This window comes from Dasypus novemcinctus, chromosome 23 (genome assembly GCF_030445035.2).
Source record: "Dasypus novemcinctus isolate mDasNov1 chromosome 23, mDasNov1.1.hap2, whole genome shotgun sequence".
In the NCBI taxonomy this organism is placed as follows: domain Eukaryota; kingdom Metazoa; phylum Chordata; class Mammalia; order Cingulata; family Dasypodidae; genus Dasypus; species Dasypus novemcinctus.
Genome location: NC_080695.1, coordinates 31,218,248 through 31,242,664, shown reverse-complemented (window position 1 = coordinate 31,242,664; position 24,417 = coordinate 31,218,248). Strand labels below are relative to the sequence as shown.

General features: G+C 55.1%; 1 protein-coding gene across 4 annotated transcripts in view; it reads left to right on the top strand.

The window, feature by feature from the left end:
- The window catches only part of IL4R (interleukin 4 receptor), a 43,134-nt gene extending 18,804 nt beyond the window's left edge, over window positions 1–24,330 (top strand). For all 4 annotated transcript variants that reach the window (XM_058286158.1, XM_058286160.1, XM_058286159.1 and 1 more), the window contains exons 2-10: window positions 1,209–1,296; window positions 4,287–4,425; window positions 6,071–6,225; window positions 7,428–7,579; window positions 15,054–15,210; window positions 17,707–17,806; window positions 19,647–19,725; window positions 21,062–21,111; window positions 21,887–24,330. In XM_058286158.1, the coding sequence (XP_058142141.1) occupies window positions 1,209–1,296; window positions 4,287–4,425; window positions 6,071–6,225; window positions 7,428–7,579; window positions 15,054–15,210; window positions 17,707–17,806; window positions 19,647–19,725; window positions 21,062–21,111; window positions 21,887–23,378 (2,412 nt within the window). In that variant the 3' untranslated portion in view covers window positions 23,379–24,330. The remainder of the gene's footprint in view (window positions 1–1,208; window positions 1,297–4,286; window positions 4,426–6,070; window positions 6,226–7,427; window positions 7,580–15,053; window positions 15,211–17,706; window positions 17,807–19,646; window positions 19,726–21,061; window positions 21,112–21,886) is intronic.
- Window positions 24,331–24,417: the final 87 nt, after the last annotated feature.

Below are 24,417 nucleotides of genomic sequence, written 5' to 3'. Positions count from 1 at the left end.
TAAAGAGCAAAAGGGATCTCTGGGGTGAGGAGGGGGTGGTGGGGGGACAGGGTCCGCGACTGGAAGGGGCCGTCAGTAATGTCTGGGCAGCAAACGACCACATGACCTCAGGGGCCTGCACCGACAGACAGTGGTTTCGCCGTCGTGCTACGGCGTGCGGCGTTCCTGGGCTTGGCTGATCTTGGCTGGGCCCTCCTGAGGCTCCGGTCAGCTGCGGGTGGCCGCGGCCCTGCGGGTCTTGCTCAAGCTCACTCAGGTGACCGGGGCTGCTGCCCGTTGCCTCAGGCAGGACGGCTGTGGCTGGACCCTGGCGGTGCCTCGGCTCCACTCCGCCTGCCACTGTCCTCCCACAGGCTAGTCCAGACGTGTTCTCCAGGCCGTGGCTGAGGGGCAAAAGCTCAAGCAAAACCAAGCAAGTGCTTTCTCGAGCCTCGGAGGGCGTCGCCTCTGCTGATCTTCTGGCGACTAAAGCAAGCACAGAGCAAGCCCGGGGCCGGGAGGGGGATGCCCTGCCCCGGAGGCGGGGGGGGGGGGGGGTGGTTTGGAGGAGGGGGCGCCCTGCAAGGTGACTTGGCTACAGGGAAGGTGAAGACCGGAGGCCATTCTTGCAATCAGTCTAACACATCAGCAGCCTCATTCTCAGTGGCTGCCTAATGTTCTGTTGCATGGGTGAACCATAATTGATTTAACTAGTTTTGGAAGGTTGAATAATTAGGTCAGTATTTCTAAAGTATATTTCAAGGAATTGTAAATTCTGCAAGGGGATGAATTAGGATTTTGCCTGCCCCTCTAAAAAACAAAGGGAGGGTGTGAGAATTAATTTGGTAAACATAGGTTAAAATGAAGAACAAAGTTTCTCTGCTGCAGGACTTATCAGAGCCTTTGTACAATATGTGTGTTATGGACTTTGGGGTCTTACAGAAACCTGCAGTTTCTTCATCTTGGTGAGCCATGGTATTTTATCAAGCAGTGTCTCTTGGGACAGGGGTTCTGTGGCTCACCCTCACCCTGTGGCTTTGTGGATCGTGGCCGTGGTTCATGATCATAAATAGAGCCCTGGGAAACTCAGAGGGGCTCACTGTTCACGTCGACACAGATGGCTTGGGGAGGGGGTGCATCTCCAGTGGGGTCAGCACTGGAGCGACACTCAGACGGTGGGGTGGGGGGCGCCACGGGCTGGCACTGACTGGGCTTCTTTCTCGCGGCAGGTGCCCTGGGATCTCCTCATGGGGTGGCTTCGCCCTGGGCTCGCGCTCCCCGTGAGCTGCCTGATCCTGGTGTGGGCAGCGGGCTCAGGTAAGTCAGCACCTCGCATTCATTCAACAAACATTTATTGAGGTGCCCGGTGCTTGGCATGCATCGTGGCACAGGACAGTGACCCCCGTCCCCTTGAGTGGGTGGGGCAGGCGTGGCAACCGGTCCCTCTTGTGTGTTGATTTTATAGGCCATTGATTTTCAAAGACTATTTCGATGCGTGCTATGAAAGACAGCTTAGGACAGACTAAGGGGGTGGGGACAGCAGGATGAGGTGCAGAGGGGAGGAGGGCAGGCATTTGGTTTATAAAATGGGGTGGTCAGGAAAGGCTTCCCTGAGGTGACACTTGAGCAAAGGAGGGGAGGGGGCAGCCACGCAGATGTGGAGGGAACCTCCTCTCCAGGTGGGGAGGAATACCGGCGCGGGGGCGCAGGGGCGCAGGGGCGCAGAGGCCGAGGCAGGGGCCAGCGGGGAGGCTGGGGGGGGGTGGAGTGAGCAGGAGGGAGAGGTGAGGCCCCCAAGCAGCGGGGCAGCAGCCAAGCAGGACTCTGCAGGGGATTTTTCCGAATAAAAATAAGTTTAATAAAATACAATTGAAAAATATGGGAGCAGTTTGACAGTACAGGAAATTGATCAAGAAATTAAATTGAGTTAAGTGTGCTCTGGAACATATTTTCTTAATAAAAACTCATCTGGGTTAAATATATATAATTTTTTATTAGAGAAGTTGTAGGTTTATAGCACAATCGTGCATAAAATATAGGATTCCCATATACGATTCCTATTAATACCTTACACTGATGTGATACATTTGTTACAATTGATGAAAGCACATTTTAATAATTGTGCTGTTAACTGTAATCCATAGTTTAATTTAGGATTCACTGCCTATGTAGTGTAGTTCTATGTATTTAAAAAATTTTATTAGACGCAGACAGGACAAAAGAACACGCAGCAAATAGACACAGAGAACAGACAACTGGGGTGGGGGGTAAGGGGAGAGAAATAAATTAAAAAATCTTTAAAAAAATTATTATATTACTATGTATATAAAAAAATATATGTGTGTATGTATATATATGTGTGTGTGTGTATACTTTTTTTTTTGGAGGTCCTGGGGGCCAAGGAATGAACCCAGGACCTCATATGTGGGAAACCAGTGCTTAACCACCGAGCCACATTGGCTCCCCTGAGTTGATTTTTTCATTTGTTTTGCTTGTGGTTTGCTTTTGTTTTTTCAGGAGGCACTGGGAACTGAACCCAGGACCTCCCGTGTGGGAGGTGGGAGCTCAACTGCTTGAGCCATATCAGCTCCCCCAAAAACATACATATTTTGGTCTGTTATATTAAGGATCCAAAAGGGTCCAGGCACTTTGGAAGACAGTGTGGCAGTTTCCTCCAAAGCTAAACCTCACTGTACCACCCAGCAGCCGCATACCTAGGCCTTTACCAAATTGAGTGGAGCACGCATGTCTACGCGAGAGCCTGCACGCAGGTGCTCATGGCAGATTTATTCATAATTGACAAAAATTGGGGATACTCAAGATGTCCTTCTGGAGGGGAATGGATAAACCAGGCGAGGCACATCCATACAATGGAGCATTATTCAGTGATTCAGAAGAAACGAGCCATCAAGCTATGAAGAGACAGCGAGGAGCCTTGCGTGCATGTTGCTGGGTGAAGAAGCTAGTCTGAAAATGCTGTCTCATTCCAACTCAGTTCTATGCTGGGAAAAGTAAAACCGTAGCAAAGCACAGAGATCAGTGGTTGCTGATCGGGAGTTCAGGGGCGGGGAAGGCCAGGTGGCACCCAGGGCATTTTCAGGGCAGAAACTGTTGTATGATACTGTCAGGGTGGCCACGAGACGTCATGCATCTGTCAAAACCCATAGAACGGAGCAACACGAAGAGTGAGCACGCACGTACACTGCGGAGTCTCGTTAATAATTGTGTGTCAACACTGGCTCATCGATTGTGACACGTGTGGCACATTAATGCCAGGCGTTGATAACAGCAGAAACTGGAAGTGGGCACAGGCAGGGACATGCATGTGAACTCTGCACTTCCTGGCACTTTTTCTGCAAACGTCAGATGACTCTAAAAAATAAAGTCTACTGAAAATATAAAATGGAAAGAGTTGGGGAGCTGCTATGTGGAGAGCAGGACGAGGGGGCAGGGGGACCCCAGGTCCTGGTGGCTCGGGCCGGGAGGAGCTGGGGAGAGACTGGCTTCTGGAGCCGACTGGAAGGTAGATTTGAAGGCAGGTGGGAGTTGGGGTGAGAGAGGACGGGCGGTGCCCGGGATGATGGGCCTGGGGCTGAGGCTTGGAGCCAGGTGGCGCCTAATGGCCGGGCGGGGGGAGCTAGAGCCGGGGCGATGGCTTTCAGGTGCTTTGGCTGGAACCCTACCCCGTCTACTTCCTCCTGCTTTGAATCCCGGTTCTGCCACAGACCAGCTGGGAGGGAGCTAAACAAAGCAACAGCCCAGCCTCTACTCCCGCCCGGTGGCTGAAGTCAGAGGTCAGGAAGCCGGGGTGAAGCAGATCCCGGGGCTCAGCCTCCCAGGCACTGAGGGCAGAGAAAGGGGGAGAGTGGGGGGGAGGGGTTGGGTCGGTGGAGACCACCTGGGAGCTGGGCTTGATCACAGCACCTGCAGCTCCCCCTGCTCTGGGGCAGGTGCTTATAGTGAATGGCACTCCCCAACTGGCCTTCAGGATTTCTACGACTTGGCCAAGCACAGGTACTTGGATTTGCATAAGATACAGCTGCCTGTGGTTCCTTCCCTTTGAATGGATTTCCCCATCCGAGGGTAGAGGGTATTTCCTCAGCTTCCGGCATTGCTCCAGGGTCCTAGTCCCAGCTCTGCAGGGCTCTGCAGGAATTAGCGCCTGGCTCTGCCTGGGACTGTGGTTTTACGGTTTTGTGACTGTCCCCTGGGTCCCCCTGGGGCTCATCTCTGACTTGCCTCAGTGGTGCAGCCACCCCTTGCCCGTTGGGTTCGCGGCTGCTCAGAGCGCCCCTCTGTCTCCCCAGGGAGTTCTAAGGTCCTGCACAAGCCCGCCTGCCTCTCCGACTACGTCGACACCATCACCTGCGAGTGGAGGATGGCTGGTCCCACCAACTGCAGTGCCGAGCTCCACATGGTCTACCAGCTGGACAGCGTAGACACCGAGTAAGCTTGGGTGGGAGCTGGGACCTTGGGGTGGCTCGTCCCAAAGCGTGGGCCCTGGGTTCAGCCCAGCCCCCGTGGTGCCCTGGACTGCCCAATGCTGGATGCAGTTCCCTGAGCTTTTTGGGTGTAGTATTAGAAATGGGGTGTCCTGGGGTGTAGTGATGTGCCCAGAGCACCCCATCATGGTGGCATGTGGGTAAGGAGAGGACATTGACCAGTCCAGCGGTTCTCAGACTCAGTGGTCTCAGGACCCTTTTGCATACTTAAAAATAGTGAGGACACCAAATATTTATTCTAGTATGAATTAGAACTGAGGGCAGCGGACTTGCCCCAGTGGATAGGGCGTCCGTCTACCACATGGGAGGTCCACGGTTCAAACCCCGGGCCTCCTTGACCTGTGTGGAGCTGGCCCATGCGCAGTGCTGATGCACACAAGGAGTGTCCTGCCATTCAGGGGTGTCCCTTGCGTAGGGGAGCCCCACACGCAAGGAGTGCGCTCATAAGGAGAGCCGCCTGCACGAAAGAAAGTGCAGCCTGCCCAGGAATGGTGCCGCATACACGGAGAGCTGACACAGCAAGATGACGCAACAAAAAGAAACACAGATTCCCGTGCTGGTGACAACAACAGAAGCAGACAAAGAAGACGACGCAGCAAAGGGACACAGAGAACAGACAACGGGGAGGGGGGCGGGTAGAAATAAATAAATAAATCTTTTAAAAAAAAATTAGAACTGAGAACCTTTAAATCACAGGAGCTCCCCAGCCCACGTGCCACAGGCCATCAGCAGTGACGTCACCACGCCCCACGCGGTCTCTGGAAAACTCCACCATACACTTGAGAGTGGGTGTGAGTGCAAAGGGCACATGACGTCTTAGTACTGTTGTGAAAACAGGTTGTCCTCGTGGTGCCCAGACCTCAGGTTGAGAACTCCCGGGCTGGACTGCTTTTGGGGCTTGGGAGGTGCAGTATTAGAGCTGGAGTTTCCTGTGATGGCTGACAGGCCACAGGACGTGGGTCTGTTGTTCTGAAGGTTCACTGGAATATTCCATAGTCCACAGGCTCCTTTTACCGGTGGTACCCAGGACGTAGTGGGGTCCCCGAGGCCCATGGCTCTGGGGCACACTGGGGTACAAGACCGGCCAGCACCCAGACCACCTGCTCGAGGGGGTCGTCCGTGGTGGAACAGGGCAGATGGCCGTGCTGCTGCACATGGACCCCCGGCCTCGACCTGGGCCCCCAAACTATAGGGCCCCCACCAGGCAAACCCAGCCCAATGCCTGCTGCTGTAAATAAAGTTTTATTGGAACCCAGCCACACTCGGTCATTTACATATTGTCTGTGGCTGCTTTCACGCTCCACGGGCAGAGTTGAGTAGCTGTGACAAAGGCTGTACGGCCCTCAAAGCCTCACACGTTTATTCTGGTCCTTTATAGAGAAAGTTGGCCAGCACCTGGCTGAGGGGTGGCTATTCTGTGTGGCCGGTTAGGACTACCCTGTGCTACCCAGGCCGCCGGCCGCGGTCCTCGAGTCAGGGCAAGCAGGACGCCGGGCAAGCACGAGGCTCCGCCAGGCGTGGCCTGGGGACAGGTGTGTGTCTGAGCTGGCCTGCGTGCAACTGCCTGAGCCAGCACCTTGTGCCTGCAGGAACCGCACGTGCGTCCCCAAGAACCGGGACAGCTCAGCGTGCGTGTGCGAGATGCCGCTGAACGAAGTGCTGGTCAACGAGGACGTCTTCTGGCTGCAGCTGCGGGCTGGGGAGCGGCTGCTGTGGAGGGGCCCCTTCACGCCCAGCCAGCACAGTGAGTGGGGCGGAGCGGGACTGAGTGTGTGTGTGTGTGTGTGTGTGTGTGTCTGTGGCCCCCCCCTGGACTCTGGGGCAAGGGAGGCAGGCAGAGGTGGGGGGGCCGTGGGGTTCAAGCCGCAGGAGGAAGCCTCCTACGGTTTCCCAGACTTGGGGGGTGCCTGCCCCCTTTTGGGCCTCCGACCTCCTGTCTTGGAAGTGGCGTGGGGCTCAGTACTATGTCAGGCCCCCTTCCACCCCGACATGTCAGCCCCCTCAATTTAAGTGCCCAGGGAGGGGTGTTGGGAAGAGCCGTGCTCGGTGGAAAGTGTGCTTATCGCAGATCAAAAAGGAGCTGGGAATAGATCCTCCATCAACCGGTCAGATGTTGCTTCTTCGGATGGTCTCGACCATGGAATTCTAACCTTGTCCCGGTACTTGGAGCCCTTGCAGCAATTCCCCACGAGCTGGCTGAGCGGGACAGTTAGAGTTTAAAACACCACTCATTGCTGTGTAACCTTGGGCACGTCATGTTCCCTCTCTGGTGCGACGTAGTATCCCCATTTTGCTGTTGCATAAACTGTGGTTCAGAGAAGATGGTTGACCTGCCTAAGGTCACACAGCTACTAGGCAGCAGAGGCCGTATTCAAAGCCAGGCAGGCCTCTCTCTCCAGAAGTCACGCTCTTAATCGCTCCATGGTGTTTCCTGAAGGGTCTACTCCTACCCCCTGGTTGGGGGGAGATTATTTAAATTGACCCATGGGTGAAGTTTAAAATAACCTTCTTATTTGTATATTGATTTTAATACATATTATAGACCTGTGACTTCATGGATATGATTGCTTTAAAAGAGACTAAGCTTTAAAAAAAAAAAAGTGAGTCAAAGCGTAGTAAATAATAGGTACCATGCACAGTGTGGCCAAAAATACAAAGGGCAAAAGGGGGGCAAAAGCTGAAGTTTGGGTTACTTTGGTTTATACTTTTTGCATTCGCTGGAGAAAGGTAGTTGAGAAACACAAAGGCACTCTGTACAGTTTCAGCAACATCACGATCTGTGTTATGATTGTGAGTCTGTTACGCTCTAAAGCTGTGTGGTCTCTCATAAGGGTATTAATACTTTGGAACCGTAGTGGACCAAAAATCTAAACAGCCCTGGGCGGAGGCTGCCGCTCGTGCCATCCGCCTGGACAGACACCTTACACCGGCCCTGCTTCTCCACAGTCAAACCCAGGGCCCCCGGGGACCTCGTGGTTTCCGCAAACTCCTCCAACACGTGGCTGCTGATGTGGAGCAACCCCTACGCTACTGGTGATTTCCTGCACAATGAGCTCACCTACCTGGTCAACATTTCAAATGAAAACAACCCCACAGATGTGAGTGGGCCCGCCGGGGGCTTCTTCGCGGCCTCTGGAGAGTCTGCGTGGGGAGGCAGGCTCAGGCCTCTGAGCAGGGAGCTTGGGGGGCAGGTGCCCCACAGCTGGGTGGGGACCAGGAGCCTGGAATCCTGGCTTCTGCCGGCCCTGGGGCCTGGGGGTGTCCCCTAACCTCTGGGACCCCCAATTCTGACTGTGAAAAGAAGGGAATTCTTCTCTGCTCACTGCCTCTCATCTGTACATGAAGGGCTTTGGAAGACCCCTGGGTTCCCAGAGGTTGGGTTTGAGATGGTGCATCAACAACTACCCTTAGACAACCCAGGCCACGAAGCAAGGCAGTGATTCCACGTCAGGGCCCTGGGGATCCTGGGTCAAGAGGAGTGTCTCAGCTGCGCTGATACGTCCCTAAGCCCTCCTGTGACAAAGAGAGGGCCTTCAGCCTCAGAACCTGCCCCAAGGAAACAAGCAAGTCCAGCCATAATTTAACGTTGCTGCCTTTGTTTTTATGTGCTGTTCAGGGCATATGATTCTGTCTCCTTTCCTAGGAGTGGAAGTGGAATTCCTTTGAAAATAAGTGTATCGGGTTTTAAGGAAGTAGGACCTAACTTAAAGGAAACCATTACATAATTACAGCAGAAGCAGAACTCTGGAATGGCTTGGGCTTCCCTACCCTCTATTTTAGCTGCACAGGGAGTACAGAAAGGAGGCCATTTCCTGCCACCAGGATCCCTCCGAACCCCAAACCCACCTTCCTCACATCCCTATTGGAAGGACAGTGTCTGGACACCGTGGGGCCCCGAACCCCACAGTTGCGCGATCTGCTCTGCCACTTGCCAGCTGTGTGATCTTAAGCTTGTTACCTAACCGCTTCGAAGTCTTTATCTGATACATCCAGGGTCTGGTGCTCTTTGAGGATGGTTTTTCTTTGTTGATATTTTATCTTGTTCCTTTGGATGGGCCATCATTTCCTGTTTGTTTGTCCTGTAATCTTTTATTACACCTGTACATTTTAATATTTTAATGTGTTAGCTCTGGGACTTAGTCCTTGAGCTGCCTGTTCATTAGTTTGTATTCAGCTAGTGATATGATGGAGATTTCCTTGAGTGCCAGAGCTAACAAAAACGAGCAAACCAACGCACACAAAACGTACCTTTCACAGTCTTTGAAAATTGGCTCTGTTTGGGCCGGTGCTGCCTTTCAGAGTTTGGCCTTCCTGCCCGAGGCAAAAGCACAGAGACCGCCTTCTCTTCTGAGCTTCTCTCCTGCGCACACGCCTGCTTGTGGCCTTAGAAAGTCTCCCATTTACAGGAATCTGAATGCTCTCTCTCTGAACCCCAGGCTTTATGGTATGTCTTGAAGCCAGGAATCTTTTGCCCCAGGCCCCTTTGTTTTGTTGTTTCCTATACTGCTTTGGCTGTGAGGAAGATGCTTCTGCCGGCAGTTCTGGGATGGTGAGCCAGGGCTAAGCACCTGATTCAGTCCTTCAAGCTGCCTCCCAGTAGATTGGCACTGACATACAGGCACCAGGGCACGCTCCCTCTGGAACAGGGCCAGGCACCCACGACAGGAGCACAGCTGGCTCCACGTGTACCAGGGAGGATGTGGGGGAGGGGCCAGCAAGGGCACTGGGAGCTTCTCTTACCATTTTGAGGCAGGGTTTTCTTGATTCAGCACTCACCCGGTTACTGCAACTGTTTTCTGGATCCTGAGGAAGATGGCATGGCCAGTTTTTGTTTGTTGATCAAAGATTCTTTGGGGGAGGAACCCTAGAGCATCTTATGCCACCATCTTGGTCGAACAGAAGTGATGTTACTTAGCCTCTTTGTGCCTCAGTTTCCTCATATGTACCATGGGAATAATAGAGTACCAGCCACATCTGGCTGTTGGGAACATGAAGTGTGTGGCATAGACAAGCTCCTTCCCCCAGCCTGGCCCAGAGTATGTGGTAAACATCGCCTTCCTTTTCCCCTAAGTGCACAGGCCTTGGAGATGCCCACCTGCCTCACCCTCTCACAGCCTTGTCTGTAATTTGCTTCTTCTCATTTCTTGAGGACGTGCGCTGAGCCATGCCTTGTGCTGAGTCTGGGGTCCCGGGCTGGTGGGGACCTGGTACCATCATCTGAAGCTCCTCCTTTGGCCTCTGTCGCTGCTTCCTCTCTTCTTTGCCAAGCCAGGCAGGTTGTTGGGTGTTGATTTACATCTCTCAGGTCTGGTTTCTCCACTGGCACTGGGCCAGGGCATGGGGAAGGAACAGAAGTAGGATCAGAGAGCAACTAGGACATATGCAGGTGCCAGAACATGGCGCAAGCTCGCTTTTGTTAGCTGATCTGCTTTCCATGTCCTGGGCCTGCGCCACTCTCCCCCTGCAGAAAGTTCAGGGACATGGACTAGAGAGGAAAGAGAGGTCAGATCTATAGGGCCCAAAGAAAGGTAACGTATGTGCTTACTTCTGGAGCCACCTTCAAGAATGGCCGGATGTAGTTGCACAAACAAGGTTCCAGGAACCTGTCCATTTCAAGACTCTGCTTTATTCTGGTTTCATTTCAGTTTTAGGCAGCCCTTCTTTGATATAGTAGTGAAATATGCCAACTGTAGCTCCAGACCTAAATCCCAAAGCTTCAGTGGAAAATGTTTCTCTCCTGGTAATCCCAGTACAAATCCAATTGACCTAATTTAGGTCACATGCCCACCTCTGAACTCATCACAGGACAGAGTGCTGGTGGAGCGCTCTGACTGGCCCGCGGTGAGTCCCACGCCCACCTCTGAGGTGGAGGTGGGGTCGACTCCACCCAAACCAGGGGGCCTGAGCATGAGGAAGGGGGATTCCCCATGGAAACTCTGGGGAAAGGGCAACAGGGGCTGGGCTGCTGGGGTTAAGGCGTGGGGCTGGCTTCTAGCTGTGGAATAGAATGGGTTGGCGGGCCTAGGCTGCGACTTAGTGGGCATGTAGGAGCTCAGGGCTGTCCCAGGTCTCAGGATACCAGCAAGACCAAGTCCAGCTTCTCCTCCTGGCGAGGCCGGGGCTGCCAAGCACCACTCCCTGCAGTCTCCCCAAGGACAGAGCTCATCCCCAAGATTTCCCCTCATTAGTCATTGGCCGCAACTGGTCACATGCTCTTCTCTAATCGCATAGCTAGGGAACGAGGTTGACATGATAGGCTTAGACCCATCAGGGTTAACCCTGGAGCGGGAGACTAGAGATTTACCTGCCCTGAGCGGCAGGTACCAGATCCCAATCGCATAGATGCCAGGGGGTGTCGAGCTGTGTCTGCTACGGCACTGCAGACGCCAGCTGTGTCTCAGACTGGTGGGGATAAATTCTAAAAAGAGATATTAGGAACTTGCTGTGGAAGTTTGGGAATGGAACTGTTCATTCCGTGGGAAGACTTCTAGGCAAGGCCTTCATAAAAGTGGTGGCATTTTGGCCTGGGTTTTTATTTAGTCAGCCAAAGGGGTGCTGATGCAAAACACCAGCAATCGGTTGGTTTTTCCAAAGGGTATTTATTGGGGTAGGAGCTCACAGACACCAGGCCATAAACCATGAGTTACTTCCCTCACCAGAGTCTACTTGGAGCAAGATGGCTGCCAGCGTCTGCGAGGCTCAGGCTTCCTGGGTTCCTGCGTTCCTGGGGCTTGCTTTTCTCTGCCTTCAAGGTTCCTTCCTGGGGCTGGCTTCTCTTTCCTCTGCGTGCTGACTTCCCGGGTCTTCAGCATTAACTCCAACATCAAAACTCCAGCATTAAAAGCCCTCGACTCTGTTCTTTGCCATGCATTTTATCTGTGAATCTTTACCCACCAAGGGGTGTGGACTCAACGCCCTAATCATAACTCAGTCATGCCCAGGTACAGATCAGATTAGAAACATAATCCAATGTCTATTTTTGGAATTCATAACCACATCAACTGCTATAGTATTGCAGGATGAGTAGGAGTTTTCTCGACAGGAAAGCAAGGGAAGGGGAGGCCGGGCCGAGGGAACCAGATGGCAGGTCTTGGAGGTCTGAAAGCTCAGGGAGTGTCGGAGCATTTGGGGGGTCTGAGCTCCAGGATTGGAGAGAGCAAGCAGAGTGAAAAAGCAGAAAACAGGGCCGAGGTTTGTTTAGGGCCGTGGACGCCGTGCTTATGGTAAGAATGGTTACCACTCCTTACGTGCCTCCTGTGTGGCAGGCACAGCATGGACTACCACGAGGTGCTAAGAAAGCCTGCTGGGGAAGGACAGTTGTCTGCCCACTTTAGAGATGAGGAAACCGAGGCTCCGGGCTCGCCAGCCTCGTGCAGCTGGAAGCGGCAGAGCTGGGGTTTGAACCCTGGTGTCCGTCTCCAGAGCCCGTGCCAGACCCCTCTCCCCGCAGGTATCCGTCAGAGCTGGTCTCCTGAACACCTGACCTCGGCAAGGAAAAACCCCAAGTAGTTTCTTGGAAGCTCTGTTTTGTCTTTTTTTTTCTCTTAGTAAACCATTTCCTAACTCCCTGCCCCTTTCGAGGTGTTACAGTTCCTTTGGGGAAATAAATGCAGCTGTTGCTTTTAGCTGACTTGCATTCAGAAAGGAAGCGAGACCTGGAAGTGAGAACGTTTCCTGTCCCAGCCCTAAGCTCCCCCCAGATCTCACTCCCCTTAAGAAGCTCCACCTAAGAAAGCCCTGGCCCCTCTCCAGTTTCTCCCACAACTGGAGGGGCTTTGCTTATTGTGAAAAACTTCCCCTCAGCTCACTTTGCCGGGGGCTGTTTCCCCAGATAAGCTTCTAACCCCCAAGCAGAACCAGAGCTGCCGGGAGCTGGGAAGGGGCTGCCAGGGCCTGAGGGCAGGGACCAGCACAGAAATGGATCCTGCAGGGCCCAGAGGCCGGCGACAACAAGGACTCAGGCCACTTCCTCGTCATCAGAATCAGTGTCAAGCCCAGCTATTTCATTTTTCACTTTTTCAAGTTTCCTTTGTAAAACGTGATTTCCATGAAGCGGAAAGCACAGATGGTATGAAACAACACAGGAGGAAATCGGTTTCCCACCCAGCCCCAGCCCCTGCTCCCCCTTCCCAGAGACTGGCCGCTGCTGCAGCCGCCTCCTGCCGAGAGGGCAGGGAGGACGAGGCCCGGTCGCCTTCCGGAGAGCTCCTGCCCTTACGCACAAGTGCGTGTGCTCGTCACCGTATTCTCTACGGCGGCATGACGCTACTGCCACACACGCAGCGCTTTAAACTGCACACCTTTGTCATTCCACAGTTTCCCTGGGCCAGGAGTCTGGGCGCGGCCTCGCTGGCTCTTCTGCTTCAGATTCTTCCAGGGCGGCCAGGCTGCATTCTCACCCGAGGCTCAGCTGGGGAAGGACCTGCTTCCCCTCGCTCGCTCTTACCGACAGCACTCGCTTCCTTGCGGGCTGTTGGCTGGAGGCCGCCCTCACTTCCCTGCCCCGTGGCCTCCTGGCAGGATGGGTGTTACAATCTAATATAATGTATTCATGTACAGGCAAGTTCATACACCCCGTGACCACGGCTGTGTCTGTGGTGAGAAACAAGTCCCACATCCCACCTGCACTCAAGAGGAGACAACTCAAGGGTGGGAAGAAGGAGGGACCTCGGGGCCATCCTGGAGGTGGTCTTCCAAAGTCACTGTGCTTTCTCCTGTTGCTTTGTTGTTGCTTTTTAAGTAACATAAAAGGTAGCAGACAATACATCTAGGTCTTGGACGTGGCATCCCAGAAGAAACCAGTTTAGCAGGGTCTTAGGTTCTAGGCCAGTAAGTTTGAGTTTGACCTTGGTGCTAGGGAGCCTGTGAAGGACAGAGAGGGGTGCCTTGACCCTATCTGTGTTTCCAAAAGATCACTCTATTGCCTCCTGTGTTCCGGGCCCTGCTCTTTTTAATTTTTTTTCCAAAGTGTGTGATCAGTCGCTTTCAATGTAATCAGAGTTGTGCATTCATCATCACAATCCACTTTAGAACATTTTCATGGCGCCAAAAAGCAAAATCCTCTACCCCTTATAACTCCTGTTATTCACACGTAGCACTGATGCGGTATCTTTGATACAATTGATGAAAGAACATTACAACATTACTGTTAACTGTAGTCCATACTTTGCAATAGTTGTGTATTTTCCCATACACCACCCTGTTATTACAGCTTGCAATAGTTACATGCATTTGTTCTTTCATGGAGAGCATTCCTATGTTGGTACTATTAACCACATCCATCACCCACGATAGAGTTCACTGTTCTGTAGTCCCAGGCTTTATCCTCTAGCTTTCCCCCTAGTGACATGCACAGCCCTAAACTTCCCCTTTTAATCACAATCCTACTCCTAATTCAGTGCTGTTAATTGCATGATAATTGCTACCATCACCACTATGCATTTCCAAACATTGACATTCAACCTTATTAAAATTTCTGCACACACTAAGTATCAGCTCCCCATTCTCCACCCTCATTCCATCTCCTGGCAGCCCATACCTTAGATTTTAACTCCAAGAGTTTCCTCATTATAATTACTTCATATTAGTGAGACCATAGTATTTGTCTTTCTGTGTGTGGCTTACTTCACTCAGCGTCCTCAAGGTTCATCCATGTTGTCACGTGGCTCAGGATTTTAGTCCTTCTTGCAGCTGAATAATATTCCATCGTATGTATGTATCACATTTTGCTTATCCATTCTTTGGTTGATGGACTCTTGAGTTGTTTGCATCTTTTGGCAGTTGTGAATAATGCTGCTCTGACATTGGTGTGTAGATGTCTGTTCCTGTTCCTGCTTTCAGTTCTTCTGAATATATACCTGGATCAAATGGCAATTTTATACTTAGTTTCCTGAGGAACCGCCAAACTGTCTTCCACAGTGGCTGCACTTCTCTGTGTTCCCACCAGCAGTGGATAAGTGTTTCTATATCTCCACAAACTCTCTAGCACCTGTAATTTTCTGTTTTTTGAATAGTGGCCATTTTAGTGGGTGTGAGATGGTATCTATTGTGGTTTCGATTTGCATTTCCTTCACAGCTAGTGGTATTGAGCATCTTTTCGTGTGCTTTTTTAGCCAGGCCCTGTTCTAAGTGCTTGCCTGCACTAACCCATTTAATCTTCACAAGCACCCTGAGGTATAGGTACCTTTATTATCCCCATTTTGCAGAAGGCCATCTTGGCCCAGAGAGGTTATGTCACTTAGCTAAGGTCACACAGCAGAAAGTGGCAGTAGAGACTCTTATTGTCCTCATTTTACAGATGAGGAAACTAGAAGTCAGGAGAGCCCATTGACTTGCCCAGTAATGTAATATGGCTCATCAGAGTGGGAGCCAGGGTGAGGGCCAGTGCCCCGACTCACCTCACCCTACTCTGATCACAGTTGTGGAGGTGGTGAGCAAAGACCCGACTCAGGGAACAGGCTGGGGGCTCTTAAACACTGCGGGGTCCACTGAGGACAGCGTCCCCCTTCCTGGCTTCGTCCCCCTTCCTGCCCCTACCCCCATTGCTGCGCTAACACCTCTTTCCTCTCCCAGTTCGTCATCTATAATGTGACCTACCAGAATCCCGAGCTCCGCATCGCAGCCAGCACCCTCAGATCTGGAGTCTCCTACAGGGCACGGGTGAAGGCCTGGGTCCAGAGCTATAACAGCACCTGGAGTGAGTGGAGCAACAGCGTCGTGTGGCAAAACAGTGAGTTTCAGGGGGCCCGAACAGTTAGAATCCAGGCTCCCCGCTTTTACACCGTGGCCAGACACTTCCCCCGGGGCAGCCTCTGGGTTTCCATGTTGTAGGATGCCTCTTACTACTAGTAACAGAATTACTGCCCATGGTGTATTGGTGAGGGAGGGTAAGCTAAGCTGCTGTAACAAATAAGCCCACAATTTCTATTGAACACTAGAGACATGTGTTTCTTGTTCAAGTAACAGTTCAGTGTGAACGTTGCTGGCGTGTGGGTAGGCTGATTCGGGGACTGGGGCTCCGTCCATCTTGTGACATCACCATCCTCCCAGGCAGAGATTCTTAACCTTTGGAGTTGGCAGTTTGGTGAAACCTGTGGATCCCATTTCAGAGTAATGTTTTTAAAGGCATAAAAGACATGATTAGAAAGGGAATTAATTGTATTGAAATGCAGTTATAAACGTAAAAATATTTTTAAACCCATTTGTTACCTAGGAATAATGTGCTTCTGAATTAACACACTAAAAAGCAAGATCTAATGGTAGATCTCATAAATACTGTAATTGCAAAGGCGATGAGCATACATGGTATTTCGTGATAGGGAAACAGCCGTGATTTCTGCTGTTGTGACAGTCACAGCGTGTGTTCTCTGACTGGGGTTTGCTGCCTCCATTCCTAGTGGAAGGAAATACTAGATGTCAGTCGGAGCTTAGTGACAGTAAGGATGTTACTTCCTTCCCACCTAAGTTTCCAGTGCCCTGAATATCTGCGACCTTTGGAGGTGCGTGGACCCCAAGTTAAGAATCTCATCGTCTGCATCCAGGCAGCAGAATGGGAAAGAGAGCCTGGAGACCAGCACGGAAGTGATGCGGCATTACTTCCTCTCAAGTGCTATTGGTGAAAACTGGTCATGTCGCTGCCAGGGAGGCTGGGAAATGTGGTCCCTGCCCTGGCAGCAGCATCCCAGAAATCCGTCTTTATAGCTCTGTTGCAAATGACTTTTGCCATAGAAATATCGAATTAGCTCACGTAGCATGAAGTCTTAAGAATCGACCTTCCCAGGGTTGGTAACAGCTCAGTGATGTCACACCACAGTCTTGTCTTCTTTCCTTTCTGTCGTCTTCAGCATGCTGGCATTTTATCCTTGTTGCCTCATGACTCCAAGATGGCTGCTGCACACACCCTTACACAGCAGGGCCCCAAGCAGGAAGGAAGAAAAAGGCTGCTGAAGAGAGTGCACCTCTTTTATCATAGAGCAACATCTTTCCAGAAGCTTCCCTAGCAGACTTCCCCTTACATCTAGCTCAATGGCCAGGACTCTGCCACACCTCCCCTACCACAAAGGAGTCTGGGAACTCACATGTCTGGAGAAGAGAATAGGGTGATCACGATTAGCTAAGCCTCAGGACGGGCACACAGCTTCCTGGCAAAGAGGAAGAGGAAATAGCTGCGGGCCAGGTGGGCTGCCTCCACCGTCATCTGCACAGTGGGGCAGAAGAGGGAATGTTGTGAAAACTCAAGAAAGAAGGATTCTTTACGATCGCTGCGCGGGGCGTCAGGCGGTTCCCCCGCCCGCCGCACGTCCCTCGGGCATTGCTCGCACTGTGCAGTGGAGAGCCGGTGGCCCAGCTGCCTCCCGTGCTGGCACGGTCAGTCCCCGAAAGCCCTGTCAGCCTGATTGGACACTACCATGGGCCTGGGGAAGGGATGGAGAAAGCTCTCCTCGGACAGATGCGGCGTGCTGGACCCTCCTGAATTATTTCAGCAAACACTGATGGAGCTCCCACTCTGTGCCTGGCGCCGGGCCAGACGCTGAGCACGTGGCGGGAGCGGACAGAGGCCCCCGCCCTTGGGGAGCGGACGTTCTGAAGAGGGAGGCAGAAAATAAACTTAAGTAGATACAGAAATAAAGCAGAGAGATCCAGATGACACTAAGTGCTGGGGAGAAAGTAAAGCAGAGGAGAGGGTGTCGGGGCCTCTCGGAGGAGGTGATGAAGATGTGGATGAGGAGGAGCCAGCCGTGTAAAGAGAATGGCAGATGCTTCTGGAACGTGGGGGCGCTGTTCTGAGTGCATTATTTATTAAATCAGGCAACCCTCACAACAGCCCTAGGAGATAAGCTGAGTTATTAACCCCATGGTACAGATGGGGAAACTGAGGCACAGAGAGGCAACGGGACTTTCCCTGGGTCACCCAGCAAACAGAGCCAGGCTTTGAACTCAGGCAGCCTGGCCCCAGAGTCTGAGCATAATCTTTAGGCTCTAGGAAAGAGAGCACCAAGGTCAGGCTCCTGAGGGGGCCCCGAGCTTCGGGGGACCCGGGCATGTGGAGGCGGCGGGCTGGCGAGCGCGCAGGGAGCCAGGGGTGGGCGCGAGGGGGTGGGAGGAGCTGAGGCGGGGGGTGCCAGCAGGCCACAGGGGCTCCCGGGAGGCTTGGCCGAGTCTCCGCCGTGGGCACGGAGCCCAGGCCCCCCGCCCGCGCGACTCAGGGCGTCTCCTCCCCCCGCAGACTACCAGTTGCCGTTGGAACAGCGCCTGCCCATAGGCGTCACCCTCTCCTGCATCATCATCGGGGTCCTCTGCTTCTCCTGCTACTGCAGCATCTCCAAGTGAGTCCCCCCGCTTTCCGCCCGGCCAGCCCCTCCGGGGGGAGGAGGGGGCTTCTCTCCCCACCGGCTCCAAGAAGTTCTCCCTTCAGCCCGTCAGCTCACGGTCCTTCCGTTCGCCAAGTATTCACTGAGCAGCTACTCTGTGTGAGGCACGGGGGACAGCTCAGAGCAAGACTGACAAGAGCCCTGTGCTAAAGCCCGCATCCCAGGGGCGAGCCGGCCGACGCCTAGCCAGCAAATGGCGCGGTCCCGTTCCCAGAGCGGCCCGTGCTCTGAAGGAGATACACGAGGGTAAAGGGCAGGAAAGGTTTTCGGGGGCCTCTCTGGGAAGGGGATCTTTGTGCTGAGACCCGAGGGTGGAAGAGCGGGGGCAGGACCTTCCCGGGTGGAAAAGGAGGAGGCGTCCCACGGCCCCTCGGGGGGCTGGAGGGCAGTCCAGGCAGAAGCCAGGGCTTGGGGGCTTGTGGCAGAGTTAGAATCCTAGCAGGTTGTCCTGACGAGGCAGGGCACCTGGGCGGAATTCCGGCCTCGACGCCTGATAGCCGAGTGATGCCCGAGGTGCTGGCCTCCCTGAGCCCAGGGCTGCTCCTCTGGCCTGGTCGGGGGAGAAAGACGGCGGGAGCTACTTTGTCAGCTGTCCGGGATGGGGGTAGAGGGAGGTCCCCTTGGAATCGGGGCGTCTCGGCGCCGCCATCCTCCCATCTCTGAAATGGGCCTAGCGAGTCCTAACGACTCACCAGGTGAGGGTTAACATCAGCCGGGGATTCCCAGGAATGCACCTGCTGTGCAGGGAACGGGAGGTCCCCTCTCCATGTCGTATCTGGGCTGGCCTTTTTCTCTTCTCTGAGCCTCAGTTTCCCCATCACCCGTCACGCTGCTTCTCTCCCCTCTCGCCATGTTCCGGCTCCAGCCCCCTTGCAGTTCTTTGACCTCACCGAGCAGGTTCCAACCTGGGAGGCTTTCGTGCCCGCGCCCCTGCCTGAAGGGCTCTTCCCCCATGTGCCAACGCAGCTCAGAAGTCGCCTCCTCAGAGAGGCCCTCCCTGACTGCGCTCCCCATTCCTCTCTGTCCCCTTGTCTTTATTTTTGTTCCTGACACTTCCTGCCGTGCATGAATGATGCGATTCATGCTGTACGCCAGGCGGGACTGGAATATTTCTTTATCTGTCAATTGTCTTCCCACCCTCTCCAGAAGGTCGCCTGCAAGGACAGAGATTTTTGTCTGTCTTGTTCAGTGTGGCGTCCCTGGCTCTGTGAGTGGTACTGAGCAGGCCCTCGAGAAAGGCTGACGAAGTGGGCGATGCCTGTAGCAGAGGCGGCCAAGGGCCTTCCCTCCCGGAGCTGACACCCCGGCAGACCAGGAGGGAGCCCCCGGCAGTCCCCCGGGCGCCCCTGTCAGCCCCCCGGGCGCCCCAGGCCTCTCTCTGCACCTTGTCCTCGGCTGCTCCAGAGACGGGCTCCCTGGTGGGAGACCCCGAATCCTCTCTGCAGCTTGAGTCTCCCGCCGTTCTGGGGGCAGGCCGTATGGGTTAGGGCCTTGCTCCCACCGAGGAAAGAGGCAGCGCCGTCAGGGGTTCCAGAATCCTGGGGCATCAACCCAGGGCAGCCGCCTCCCAGCCGCCCCTTCAAGCCTGCCGGCTCAGGCTCCATGTCTGTGGAATGGGTTAGTGATAGAAGCCATTTCATCGGACTAGTGTGAAGATTCAGTGGTTCAACCTGCAAAAACCAATCGGTGCGGCAAGTGGCACCTTCTAATAATAGGACTAGGATGGTTTTTTTATGGGTGGAGCGTCCACCTGTCGATGATTTGGAGACCGACACATTTGCTTTTTGTTCTGCAGGATTAAGAAAGAGTGGTGGGACCAGATTCCCAATCCAGCCCACAGCCCCCTCATGGCCATCATCATCCAGGATTCTCAGGTAGGAGGGCGCCTGGGTTAGGCTGCGTTTGGCCGCATGTCTTAGAAAACATGATTCCGAACATCAAGCCAGTTCACTGGCATTTGGAACTGGAAATGAGACGCTGTGCAGCCTGCAGGGTGGGTTGGTTCCGCAGTTGAGTGTGGTGTCAGGAGCCCAGAGCTTTAAGCCCTCTCCCTCTGCTTCACAGCTCTGGGTTTAGCCTGGAGAAGGCTCCCCGGGGCTTGGTAGCCCTGGCTTCTCGAACCCTCCCCTTTTATTCTCTATCAAGGAGCCAGTGTGCTGTCACCTCACGTCCCCTCCTGGGTGGATGGGATTTACCTGCACAATATCAGGGTTCTCCAGCAAGGAGAGGTGAAGGCCTTGTTTACAACAGAAGGTCCTCTGTTCTCTAGGGACACTCCAGCAGGCTCTGGAGTCCAATCCTGGCCCTGCTACTTATCTACAATGAGAGTGTGAGCAAGTTGCTTAACTTCCCTGGGCCTCAGTTTCCTAAGATGTCAGTGTGGGTTTTAGTAGTATCTACCTGTTAGGACTGATATAGGAATTCATTGAGACAATATGTGGGAAGAGCCTGTACATATTTACATGCCATTTATGTATCAGTTACCTTTTGCTGCATAAAAAATCACCCCAGCACTTAGAGGCTTTAAAGAACAGCCATTTGTTTAGGTCATGCTTCCGCAGGTTGGCAGTGTAGGTGGGGCTCAGCAGTCCAGAGCAGGCTGGGGCACAGCTTCCTGCTGTGTTTGGCTCAGAGAGGAGTGGAGGAGAGGAGACCCTGACCCACCTGGGCTCAGCTGGGGGTGGGGGCCTGGGCAGGGGGATTCTGGGCTGGGCAGGGCAGGTCTCGACTGAGTTGACCAGTCGCGGTGTCCCAGCTCACAGACCTGGCAGGTGGGGGCCTTTTAGCTGGGGCAGTGGAAGGGACTGAGCCGCGCACTCCTCCTCCAGCAGGCTAGCTCAGGCTTGTTCGTGGAGCGGGAAACTGGAAGGCGTCTTGAAGCCTGCACCCAGAACCGGCCCAGTGCACTTCCACCAGTATCCGTCAAAGCCAGGCACACGGCCAGGCCAGATTCAAGGGCTGCAGGATCCTTTGGCCGTCCTTGCCATCAGCCACTGTCACTGTTGGCACAGGCTTATTAATTCTCTGATCTCACCTGCCACCCCCAGGAACGTGGCATTAGCTTTACCAAGGTCCAGAGCTTGAGGGAACTGATGGGACGCAGACCTGCCGCTGCGGCGCACACTCTGTCCGCTGCAGATGTTTCCCGAGCGCCTCTGCGTGCCGGGCTGGAGGCACTCAGCTGTTTCATTGGCCGTCTCTCTGTTTTAGGTGCCCCTGTGGGGGAGGCGGACCCGAGGCCAGGAACCAGCCAACTACCCGTACGTATATGAATAAGATCATAGCCTAGGTGGGTCTGGGAGGTGATGGAAATGGGGCAGTGGGCTCCGTCTTGAGAGCTGGGGCAACCCCCCACCTCCAGGGCTGCTTTCTTGTCCCTGGCAGTTGTCCTGTGACCACGGGCTTGGAGGGGTGGCGGGCGGAGGGGCAGTCTGGGTAGGTCAGCTGCTGGCTGAGCCCCAAGAATTTCATCTGTGGGTCAGGTACTTGCTGAACCCCTAGGGGAAAGGGTCAGGCTGGGCACTCCCAAGGAAGGGCAGCTGTGCCAGGTGTTACATATTGACATCGCTGCATGCTAGTTGGCAAATGGCCATTACCCTGAACCCTCAAGTGTCCCACCGCCACCCTGGTCTCCCCAGCTCCTCCTTGCAGCCTCCTCGACCTGCCCACAGTCCAGTAACTCAAGGGTTTAGATCTGGCACCGCAGGGGCCCCCAGGATCCCTAATTGGTCATTGCTTAGGCTGTGGTTTAGCTAAGTATTTTAAATGTCATCATCCCTGATAAAGACTTATTTATTGAATATAGACTGAGTTTGTATTAGATTCCAAGCCACATGCTGGGCTCTTGAAATCCCAAAAGTTCCCAGCCAGGCAGAGAAAGACAGACTGACAAGAGTACTGATTTTAAAGTCAGGAGGAAAGTCTGCCATAGAGAGACATCAGTCGAGGGGATTTCAAGCTGGGCTTTCAAGGATGAGTAGGAGTTTCTCAAGGGGAGAAACCAAACCCTGATCTTACTTCTCTTCATGTTTGCAGACGCTGGAAGACTTGTCTTAACAAGCTCCTGCCCTGTTTGCTGGAGCATGGTAAGGAAAAGAATGAGGAGCCCCCCAAGGCTGCCAGAGAGGGACCCTTCCAGGGCCCTGGAAAAACAGCCTGGAGTTCTGCGGAGGGCAACAAGATGGTCCTCTGGGCAGAGAACATCACCGTGGTGCAGTGTGTGGAGCTGCTGGAGGCCCCGGCGGAGAGCGAGGAGGAGGAGGAAGTGGAGGAAGATAAAGGGAGCTTCTGCCCGTCGCCCGAGGACACTGGGGGCAGCCTCCAGGAGGGCAGGGAGGGCATCGCGGCCCGGCTCGCCGAGAGCCTCTTCCTGGGCCTCCTCGGGACCGAGGACGGGGACTTGTGCTCGCACAGCTCCGGGGAGTCGTTCCTTTGTCCACCTTCAGAAAACCAGGGCCGGGAGCAGCCTTTTGAGCCAGCGCCTTGCCCTCTGGCCAGCTTGACCCAGTGTTCAAGCACTCTGGCCTTCACGGAGGCGCCCGCCGTCGTCGCGGACAACCCCGCTTACCGCAGCTTCAGCGACTTCCTCAGCCAGTCCCCAGGGCCCAGGCAGCCGGACTCAGAGCCCCCACTGGCCCAGGCCCCCTGTGCCCCCCAGCCCTCGGAGCTGCCCGCCTCGCACCAGCCCGAGCTGGAGACCTGGGAGCAGATCCTGCGCCGGAGCGTGCTCCAGCACGGGGTGGCCACGGCCCCCGCCACGGCCCCCGCTGGCGGCTATCGGGAGCTTGAGTGCGCGCTGAAGCAGGGCGGTGCCCAGGAGGGCCGGGCGGCGGGCTTCGGCCCCTCCGGGGAGACGGGCTACAAGGCCTTCTCGAGCCTGCTCCCGGGCAGTGCTGCCTGCCTGGGGGTGTGCCGGGGGGAGGCCAGCAGCGGGGAGGGGGCCTACAGGCCCTTCCAGAAGCTCGATCCTGGCTGCCCCGGGGCCCCTGCCCCAGTCCCTGCTCCGCAGTTCACCGTCTGGCTGGGCACGGAGCCGCCCTACAGCCCTCAGCCCACGCTCCTACCAGGCAGCCCCCCAGAGTGCCCTGGGCTGGAGCCCGGGGAGAAGGGAGAGGACAGCCAGAAGCCCCCGCCCTCCGCGGAGCAGGCCGCCGACCCCCTCGGCGATGACCTGGGTGGCAGCATCGTCTACTCCGCCCTCACCTGCCACCTGTGTGGCCACCTGAAGCAGTGTCACGGCCAGGAGGAGCACGGCGAGGCGCCCGTGGCCGGCCCCTGCTGCGGCTGCTGCTGTGGGGACAGGGCCTCGCCCCTGGTGAGCCCCCTGCGGGCCCCGGGCCCCCGGCTGGGGGCAGCTCCATGGCAGCCCGGCCTCTCTCCAGCCTCCCTGGCCCCCTTGGGTGTCTCAGAGGAGATGAAGCTGCCCCCCTCCTTCCATCCTCCCCCCAACACTGTTCAGAGCTCAGACCAGACCCCCAAACTGGTGGCTGTGGCCTGCACGGGCCTGGCGTGCACGAGCGTGTCCTAGGAGCATGCCCTTTGGTCGCGGGGGCCCGGGGCTTAGCCACCCCGAGAAATGCCTTCACCTGGAAGGCTGCCAGGCTGGCAGGTTTCCAGAAGATTGAGAGAGCCCCAGCATGGCGTTAGCCAGACCTGGGGCTACAGAGACCAGACGCCGTCCTCCAGCATTGGCCTGGGCTCCCCACAAGGTGCAGCAGCCACCTCCCCTGGGGTGGAGGGCACCCATGCCCCTTACCTTCCTTCTTGACACCCCCGGATCTTGGCCGCCTGTCCCGCCCCTCCAGCGGACTGTCAGTCAGTCCTGCCCCACGCACCTCTTGCACGAGTCGCTGGGGCGTGTCTCACACCGGCGTTGGATGAGCCGCCCCCATTTCTCTGGTGGGAAGCTGAGCCTCGGAATGAACAAGGAGTGACTCGAGAAGCCCCCAGAAACTGGCGGGAAACTGGGGTCCAGGGAAGGGTGGTCCGTGGCCCCGAGGTCCCCTTCCGTGGGCACCGCTCCACCAGGTTGACACTGGAGGCAGGATCAGGCTGTCCCTGGAGTACTCAGGTGGGGGCTTCGGAGAAGGACGTGAAAGACAGCGGTTCCCACAGCAGTGACGCTTGGCTGGCGGGTGCCCCCACACCTAGGGCTGGGGCTCCTGTGAAGCCGGGGTCCCAGAGCGAACACACCCAGCTGCCCCCACCCCCAGACATGGTGCCGGCGGCCACGGAGGGACCGGAGGGAGCGGTTCGTGGCCGAGACGTGACCCCGCTGGGCCGCGCAGATGGTCGGCAGGGGGCCCTTAGCCCGCACGCTGGCCCAGACCTCGGCCGTGGAGAAACGCGGGGCCCAGGTGGCCGGGGCTTGTCTGCACGTCTCGAAGGTGGTTTTATCACCCGGCGTCTACACTGGAGGAGGATGGTGGGATGGGAGGGGGTAGAGTTTTGTTTTTCAATAAAGGCTCTTTTTCTCTTTATTTTTCGTGTGTTAAACAAACCTAGGGCCGGGCAGTGTTGGGCCTGCTCGACATCCGTCAACTCGTTTAATCCTCACCTCAGCCCCC